This window comes from Aythya marila (genome assembly GCF_965140915.1).
Source record: "Aythya marila genome assembly, chromosome: 13".
Taxonomy (NCBI): Eukaryota; Metazoa; Chordata; class Aves; order Anseriformes; family Anatidae; genus Aythya; species Aythya marila.
This window is the reverse complement of record NC_139054.1, coordinates 6,345,778-6,355,070: the sequence shown is the minus strand read 5'-3', so window position 1 is coordinate 6,355,070 and position 9,293 is coordinate 6,345,778. Positions and strand designations below refer to the sequence as shown.

At 55.0% G+C, this 9,293-nt stretch overlaps 1 protein-coding gene across 2 annotated transcripts in view; it reads left to right on the top strand.

Moving 5' to 3' along the window:
* Positions 1-254: 254 nt before the first annotated feature.
* The window catches only part of PCDH19 (protocadherin 19), a 57,308-nt gene continuing 48,269 nt past the window's right edge, over positions 255-9,293 (top strand). For both annotated transcript variants that reach the window (XM_082770670.1, XM_082770669.1), the window contains exons 1-2: positions 255-2,711; positions 5,753-6,080. In XM_082770670.1, coding sequence (XP_082626796.1) covers positions 571-2,711; positions 5,753-6,080 — 2,469 coding nt within the window. In that variant the 5' untranslated portion in view covers positions 255-570. The remainder of the gene's footprint in view (positions 2,712-5,752; positions 6,081-9,293) is intronic.

Genomic DNA, 9,293 nt, shown 5'->3' with positions numbered 1-9,293 from the left:
TCCGCTCCCGGCCGCGCCGCTCCGCGGGCCCCGCCCTTAGCCCCGCCCCTCCGGCCGGCGGCGCGGCTCGGCGCGCTCCCATTGGTGGCGGCGCGCCGCGCAAGCCCCGCCCCCTCGCGCTCATTGGCTGCGGCGCGCCGCCGCCCGCCCCCGCGCCGCCCGCCCCCGCGCCGCCCGCCGGCGCTCCGGACTGCGGGCAGTGGCGTGCGGCCGCCGCAGCGAGCGCCGGCGGGAGCGGGCTCGGCGCTGCTCGGCTCGGCTCGGCTCAGCACGGCTCAGCACGGCACGGCACGGCTCGGCACGGCACGGCACGGATCCCGCTCGCTGCCCGGCTCCCGCTGCCCCTCGCCATGCCCGGTCCATCCGCGGCGCCGCCGGCTCGGAGGCTTTAAGCGGGCGGCGTTGAGCGTGGGCGCGGGGGTACCGCCGCCTCCGCTGCCCGCCCCGCTCCGCTCTGCTCCGCTCCGCTCCAGCCCGGCCCGGCGGGCGCTGCCCGCATGAGGGCGGCGGGCCCCTGAAGCCAGCGGCCGTCGGGGCGCGGCGCGGCGGCCGTCGAGGGTGGGCGCGGCGATGGGGGCTCTCCCGGCGCTGCTGGGGGCCGCCTTGCTGTGGGCCGGCGCCGGGGCCCTCGTCAACCTCAAGTACTCGGTGGAGGAGGAGCAGCGGGCCGGCACCGTGATCGCCAACGTCGCCAAGGACGCCCGGGACGCCGGTTTCGTGATAGACCCCCGGCAGCCCACCGCTTTCCGGGTGGTCTCCAACTCGGCCCCCCACCTGGTGGACATCAGCCCCGGGTCCGGGCTGCTGGTGACCAAGCAGAAGATCGACCGGGACCTGCTGTGCCGGCAGAGCCCCAAGTGCGTCATCTCGCTGGAGGTGATGTCCAGCTCCATGGAGATCTGCGTGATCAAGCTGGAGATCAAGGACCTCAACGACAACGCGCCCAGCTTCCCCACCGACCAGATCGAGCTGGAAATCTCCGAGACTGCCAGCCCTGGCACCCGGGTGCCGCTGGAGAGTGCCTACGACCCGGACTCGGGCAGCTTTGGTGTGCAGAGCTACGAGATCACCCCCAATGACCTCTTTGGGCTGGAGACCAAGACGCGGGGAGATGGGTCCCGCTTTGCCGAGCTGGTGGTGGAGAAGAGCCTGGACCGCGAGACCCAGTCCCACTACAGCTATGTGATCACGGCACTGGACGGTGGTGACCCGCCCAACTTCGGCACGGTGGAGCTCAGCATCCGCGTCATTGACTCCAATGACAACAACCCGCTCTTTGAGGAGCCGGCCTACACCGTCAGTGTGCCCGAAAACGCCCCGCTGGGTACGCCGGTCATCCGCCTCAACGCCTCTGACCCGGATGAGGGCACCAACGGCCAGGTGCTCTACTCTTTCCACAGCTATGTCTCTGAGCGAGCCCGGGAGCTCTTCCAGATTGACCCCCAGAGTGGTCTCATCACGGTCAGCGGTGCCATTGACTACGAGGAGGGTCATGTCTACGAGCTGGATGTGCAGGCCAAGGACTTGGGGCCTAACTCCATCCCTGCCCATTGCAAAGTGACCATCAGTGTGCAGGATGCAAATGACAACCCGCCCCTCATCAACCTGCTCTCTGTCAACAGCGAGCTGGTGGAGGTGAGCGAGAACGCCCCGCCGGGGTACGTCATCGCCCTGGTGCGGGTCTCGGATCGTGACTCCGGGGCCAACGGGCGGGTGCAATGCAAGCTCCTGGGCAACGTGCCTTTCCGGCTCCAGGAGTACGAGAGCTTCTCCACCATCCTGGTGGACGGGCGGCTGGACCGGGAGCAGAGGGACCAGTACAACCTCACCATCCAGGCCAAGGACAATGGTGTACCCTCTCTACAGGCCACCAAGTCCTTCACCGTCAAGATCACTGATGAGAACGACAACCATCCCCACTTCTCCAAGCCCTATTACCAGGTCATCGTGCAGGAGAACAACACCCCAGGGGCCTACCTCCTCTCAGTCTCTGCAAGGGACCCTGACCTGGGCCTCAACGGCAGCGTCTCCTATCAGATTGTGCCCTCCCAAGTCAGGGACATGCCTGTCTTCACCTATGTCTCCATCAACCCCAACTCTGGAGATATCTATGCTCTGAGGTCCTTCAATCATGAACAGACAAAGGCCTTTGAGTTCAAGGTCTTGGCAAAGGATGGAGGTAATCCCTCTCTGCAGAGCAATGCCACCGTCAGGGTGATTGTCCTGGATGTCAATGACAACACGCCCGTGATCACGGCCCCACCTCTGGTCAACGGGACTGCGGAGGTGTACATCCCCAGGAACGCGGGGGTCGGCTACTTGGTAACAGTGGTCAAGGCTGATGACTATGATGAGGGTGAAAATGGCAGACTTTCCTACGAAATGGTGGAAGGAGACAGAGGATTTTTTGAGATAGACCAGGTCAATGGAGAAATAAGGACCACCAGAGCCTTTGGGGAGAATGCAAAGACAGCCTACGAGCTGATTGTGGTGGCTCATGACCATGGAAAAACATCTCTGTCGGCTTCAGCCTTGATTTTGATATACCTGTCTCCGGCCCTCGATGCCCAGGAGTCCATAGGATCTGTTAACCTCTCCCTCATTTTCATTATTGCCCTGGGGTCTATTGCGGCCATTCTTTTTGTCACCATGATCTTCGTGGCAGTAAAGTGCAAAAGGGATAACAAGGAAATCAGGACCTATAACTGCAGGTAAAGAACATCTTTATTTCTCTGTGCCTGCCAGTGTCTGCTTTGATTTTTGCGAGCACAGTTGCTTTTCCATTTGCTGTTGTGTACCGGGGGGCTTAAATTTGCTTTAGGAACAGAAGTGAGGCACTTGTCCCTCTCGGGAAAGCTCCTGAGAGGCTTTAAAACGTCCTTCTCCGGGAGACGGACGGAGACCCACCCGAGGTGCAGACGGCTGCGATCTCTCTCCACGACAATCTGTTGCAGCAGGCGTTAGCTCCTGCACGCTGTGTCTGGAGAGACGAGCATGGGGCCGGCTCCCCCTGCTCCGTGCAGGAGGACCAGGGACACCCGTTCCCTGCGGACCGGGGGTGGCTGTGGGACCCAAGTCCTGGCAACCCCGGTGGGAGCACGGCTGTCGCGGGGCGAGCAGCGGGGACCCACGGCCCTTCTCCTCCCCTCAAAAGAGCCATTGTGCATCCGTGGCGCGGATGCGGCTCTCGGCCACAGCTGAGAATGGGGGCCGAGGGAATAAACGCTCCCCCAGATCTGCCATCTCCCTTGGACGCGACGCTGGTGGAAACGGCACGGCCGGTTTGGCTCCGAGCGGTGGCTTTAGCAATTATTTTTACGGCGCTGCGTTATTTTGCCCTGGCCGACTGTGGGCTCCCGGTCCGAAACGCAGGAGGGCAGGTCATCCCTGCGCCCGGAGCCGGGCGGTGATGAAAGGCGAAGATGTGAAATGGAGCCCCTGAATATGTAACAGCCCCGCGATTATTGTCTCTCTTTTACTATTCTCTGTGTTACACAAGTTAGTAGACAAATGCTAACCACACATGAATATCAATCAGATGCCATAAAAGAGCAGCTGCAATGCCTCATAAATGGTTTAATCCTGTTACTAGTGAAATAGCCATGACTTCTCCATTCCTTCAGCACTGAGTCATTTCAGATGGGAGGAATGGAAATTAATTTTGCTCTACCTTTGAAACGTATCGTCGCCCCTGGCAATTTCGTAGTGCAGGGGGATGTGCAGTCTTTAAAGTTTTATTTACACAGAAATAATGCTGGAGAGTTCCACATTTTCACAACATAAAGTGTGTTTATAAGCCTTTTTGCATGATGGGGGAAAAATCATCTGCAAATAAAGCTTGCTCTGTGCTGTATTATGGGATGCCTAGCTTTAAACGAAAGATAATATACCAGATTTTTTGCCAGCTCGGCCCATTAAACAAGAATAGAAGCTGAATGTATAAAAATCAAGTTGTGGTGGTGCCCCTCACAGCTTCACGCATATGTATAAGCGCTGGGTTTACTGTGATGGTTTAGGGATTAATGAAGTGCAGTTTAATTAAATAATTGGTCAATAGAGAAAGGACAGCAAAATGAATGCCTGCAGGAAATAATTGGGATCTCACATTGCCAAACTTAAACATTTAGGTAAACAAAACAATTAAAGCTTCATCAAGCATTGTTAGACGACTCAGCAGCATATAGATTGTTGGCACAACAGAAATCCCTGTCTTCCTCTGATTTATTTACGCACTCGGGGGAATGCACGGGCTGTTATCAGCGTGATTCTCATCAGGAGAAGTCAGCTGCAGAGGTAAAGAAGTAATAGACAGCAGTCCTTGTGGCCGTCAGGCACCCTCTCCCCATGTTCTGTGTGTGCATTTAGACTTACCATTTCCTTATTTTAAATGTTCTTCACAACAGCTGCTGGAGAGTCTTCATAAAACGTGTTAATTTATGAAGCACATAAGATTATATGAGAGAGCTGTTCGACTTGGTGGCATTTTCATGCTCAGACAATTAGCTTTGTGGAACAAGAATATTTGTCCAATATTTGCCTTTCTAGATAAACGGTATTATTTATTCATCGTGTTATTTCTTTTGCAGCTATTGGATTTCTTTTTCTTTCTCTCTCTCCATTTTTATTTTTTTTTTATTTAATGCTGTTATCATAATAAGAAGAGGGGCAAACTCCCAGCTTTCAATTGTGTTTCTGACTGTGGGTACAGCTTTCCTGGGAAATACTGAGCTGCCTAGCGCTGCGTGTGCACAAATGCATCTGTGGGGCATTGGCTGGGTTGCATTGGCCCCTATGGAAAGCAGCCACAGTCACTTTGAGCTGAGCATGCAGAGTTAACGGAAGGTGCAGTCATATTTTTTCGTTATGTTCTCTCTGGTGTTTTATGGTAACTTTTTTTCCTCCTGTGTTTTGTAGAAGGCAAACAAGGCACTTCATCAGTTGATTCTTTTGGCAGGTGGAAAGCAAAGAGGGGAAGAAAGGCAGAGAAAAACAAGCTTGCAGTAAAAAAAAAAAAAAAAAAAAAAAAAAAAACAGGTCAAAAAGGATCATTTCTCTTTGCAAAACACAGTTGTTGTTCTCCGATTTCTAGAAGACGAAAGCCTTTCCCAGCAGAAGGGTGTGTGTATGTCAGGGGGTGAATGAGGAATAGGTTACAGTTGGAAAAAAGATTTCAAGTTATCAGGTATTATCAAGAGATAGTCAAAATACGAGCACTTTGGATAAAACATTAATAAACAAACAGCCTTTGGAGTGTGAGAAAGTAGAGCTTGCCAGCTAGGGCTGCTCTGGGTTTGGTTTATTTACTGCTATGGAAAATGAACTGGGAAAAAATCCGCTATTCATTTTGAATTTTCATTACGGGGACCAAATTAAATCACTTTTAAAATCCTTATTACGCATGGAAATGAATGCAGGTACCCTTTTCAGTTCATGGATTTTAACATCTCCATTTTTCTCTTCTGCAGGCTGGACTTTACTTCTAGTAACTAAATATCAGCAATTATAAACACTAGAGAAAAGCAGAGGCATTTTCCCTTCCCTTTATTTTTCACGTTTGACCTAAAAACATTACACATATGAAAATAAGCTAAAGACCATTCCGTGCCACGAGATCCCAAACGTGACGTAACGTGCATGACTAAGAAACCTACATGGAGATGGGGCCAAGCCCTCTGGGTTTCTGAGTGTTGTTTTTTTTTCAGGGGCAGAGTTTGGGATGCTCTCAGCTGTTCCATTTGCTTCTGTCCCTTAGAATCGCAGAGTACTCCTACGGGCATCAGAAGAAATCAAGCAAGAAGAAGAAAATCAGCAAGAACGATATCCGCCTGGTACCGCGGGATGTGGAAGAGACGGATAAAATGAACGTTGTGAGCTGCTCCTCTCTCACCTCATCCCTCAACTACTTCGACTACCACCAGCAGACCCTGCCGCTGGGCTGCCGCCGCTCCGAGAGCACCTTCCTCAACGTGGAGAGCCAGAACAACAGGAACGCCGGCTCCAACCACATCTACCACCACACCTTCGCGGGGCAGAGCCCCCAGCAGCCCGACCTCATCATCAACGGGATGCCGCTGCCTGAGGTGAGCGCCCGCCTGGCCTCGCGTGTGCCGGCGCCGCCGTCCCGGCCGGGCTGTGCGTGAGCAACGGGGGTGCTGAGCGGGGGGCTCGGGTGGGAGGGATGGGTGAGTGGGTGAGCACTTCTTGCGAGTTTGCCTGGTCCTGATAGGTGGTCGCGGGCGGGTGTTTCACCCCCTGGACACTGCAGAAGTCAGCAGTGGTGTTGGGGTGGTTGATGCTGGCATGGCACGGCTCTCTGTGAGCTCGAGCAGGCTGGGCTTGGTTGCTCTGTGAGTGGATTCTGAGTGTGTTGACTGTTACGTGGTCAGGAGTTTTTCAAGAGGTCTTTAGAAGTCTCGTTGGTGGCCATCACTCATCCCAGCAGCACATCACGCTGGGGATGCAGGCGTGTGCCCAGCTGTGTCCCCTCACCATGCACACCAGCGTTGGTGTGCTAGGGATGTGTGGTACCTGATGAATGCAGGTACGGGTGCTGCTGTGATCCACGCTGTCCTCATCAGGTTCTTCTAATTCATCGGCTTTCCTGTACATCACAGGCATCATTTAATGTTGCTTGTTTGTCTCTCTTTGAATTATTGTTTGGTATTAAGCAAAACAATCAAAGGTTTGTCATGTTTCCTTCTTTGAACAGAATAACAAAGCTGAAAAAAACACCTAAAATATTTATGGCTTGCACTGTTTTGCGTTCGCTGTGCTGGTGTAAATGCAAAATGATGCTCCTGAAGACAGTGGAGCTGCTTCAGATTTATCCTTGCGCTATAGAGAGCAGAGCCCGGCCCGCTGCGAGAGTCTGCAGGGCTGCTGGAAGCGGTCGGTGCCGGCAGGCCTGATTTTGCAGCATACGTAGTGCCGAAATCCTCCCCAAACCCTGGTATTTTAGCCTCCACTAAGGCTGCAGAGGCAGCTCCTGAGCGGTCACACAGCGGTGTTGGCATCGGCAGTTCAAGGCAGAGGTGCAGCTTTTAATTCCCCGGCAGCAGGGAGGCGGCTGCCTGGCTCCTCGTGGCAGCTGGTGGGCTTCAGCTCGCTCCCATGCCCTGAACCTCTCCTGTCCCAGCATTTTGGGCTCCTTGCTGTGGTACAAGGCTGCAGCTTGGGGCTGGCTGAGCCAGCACCTGGACCAGTGTCTGAGCATGGAGCCAGCACCCGTGGGTGAGCCCCCGTGTGCCTTCGGGGTCAGTGGTGGTGACAGGGTGCTGGTGCGGGGGGCTCGAGACCGTTTTGACTCCTGGTCTTGGTACAGAAGCTGTGATAGAGTTTCCTAGCAATAACTGGATGGAAATGGCCTGGATATAAGAGCTTGCAGATTCTACCTGAGAGTACCCAGCCATAGACCTTAGCAGGCTGTGGTGGGGAGAGGCAGGGACTTGCACACAAATCGGAGCGGTTTGGGTTAAGCGTGTCTCTGGCCAAACGCAGCAGAAGAGCTGCTCCCGGAGCCGCCTGCTCCCTGGGAACCATCGTTTGGGGATTCCCACTGATGCTCCGGTGTGCTTCTTGCTGAGCGACGCCTTGGGTTCGGGATGTGCTGCCGCTGGGATGATGAGCCAGGGGGATGTGGTGCTCCAGAGCCCCTGCCCTGTGCACGCCCCGAATGCAGGGCCGGGGCACTTGTGGAGGGGAACGCTTCCCTTTCCCTCTGCCTCCAGCTTGCCCCTTCCTTCTCCCAGCCCATTTGAGGCAGGATGGGAAGTGCTGATACCTGGCCTGGAGAAATGAATTCGTCTCTCCTAACGAGTGCCTCGCTTTGCTGCCCTGGAGTGTCAGCTAAAAATGTGCCCTCCGGCAGCTCTGCGAGCACACAGGAGGGCAGCTGAAGGCCTCCCAGCTCGGCCCAAAGACTGGCTCCCTCCACACTGGGTGCTCTTGTGGAGCCTGGTCTCAGCCCCGGTGGATAACAGAGAGGGGTTCCCGTGGCTCTGATGGTGTGAAGCCAATCTGGGGCACGGCAGCCTCCTGCGAGATGGCATGTTGGGGCCATGGGCTTGCTCTCTGGGGATGCTGTACAAAAGGGCAGGGTTGGGGTGAGGGGAAGAGAAATCCCAAGTGGAAGCTGATGGGATGTTTATTTCAGGGAAGGATTATTATTTTCTTTATTTTTTTTTTGTTTGGAAATCCCCTGTGGTTTTCCAGCTGTTGCAAGGGCAGTTATCCCGTTGGTGTTGTGGATGCAACCGGCTCCTAAAAACCTGAGTGCCCCCTGAGGGTGAGGCTGCCTGGTGCCCAGGGCAGCCTTGGGAGGCTCAGCAGTGAGCACAGTGACCACCCTGTCCCACCATGCAGGGTGACACAAAAACTGCCAAAGGTAGCCCCGAAGGCAGATGGGGGCTGTTGTGCACCACCTCCATCTCGGGTGCAGCCTGCAGAGGCTCCTCCAGGCTTGCTTCACCTGCTCAGGTGTGCCCAAAGCACGCGTCCACCTCCTCTGCAGGAGCTGGCCTGGGTCCTCGGGCACCTTCCTGCAATCCCACCACCCAAATCCTCCTGCTTCTGCCGTTGGAGCATTGCCTCCATGTGTCCACACCGCTCTGTCATTTGGGTAGCGGTTGCTACTCACTGTAATGATATCCTTGGGAAGCATGCTAGTGGTGCACACCTCCAGGTGCAGATGATTTAATAAATACAAAGCCGGCCCGAGTGCAGAGTTTCCAGAGCCTCCAGGAAGGCAGCAAGCGATTAGCTTCCCCCGTCAGAGCCAAGTCGTTCCCCGCAGCGCCTTCGGTAGGACTTTGTCGGGGCTGGTTGGAAGTGCCTCCGGTGACGAGGCGGCCGCCGCATCCCCCGGGAGCCTTTAATAGGTGTCAGTGTCAGGGAGATAGCGCTGACGCTCCACCTAGGAGTGACTTCTCCTCCCGCGCTGATGGGAAGGCAAAGCATCGCTTGATAAAAGATAAAATACAGAGGTAAACATGTAGCTGGCGGTGTCAGTTAGCATATGATGCTCGTGTCTGCAAGTAAGTGATTGCCTCTGAAAACGAGCACCGTCCTCGCAGAGGCTGGCTTTGCGTTGGCTTGATATGTAGCTGGTCTTTAATGTGAGGCTCATTTACTTTAACAGTCAGGAACCTTGAAATAAAAGTCCCCGAGGACGGGCTGTTTGCGGAGCGAGCTGCTCTTCGGGAGACGTCTCCTGCGCCGTGGCAGCGGGACGTGCGGTGGCAGGGCCGTGGCCACACCGTGCCAGTGATAATTGGATTCGTCTCTGCTCCCGTGTT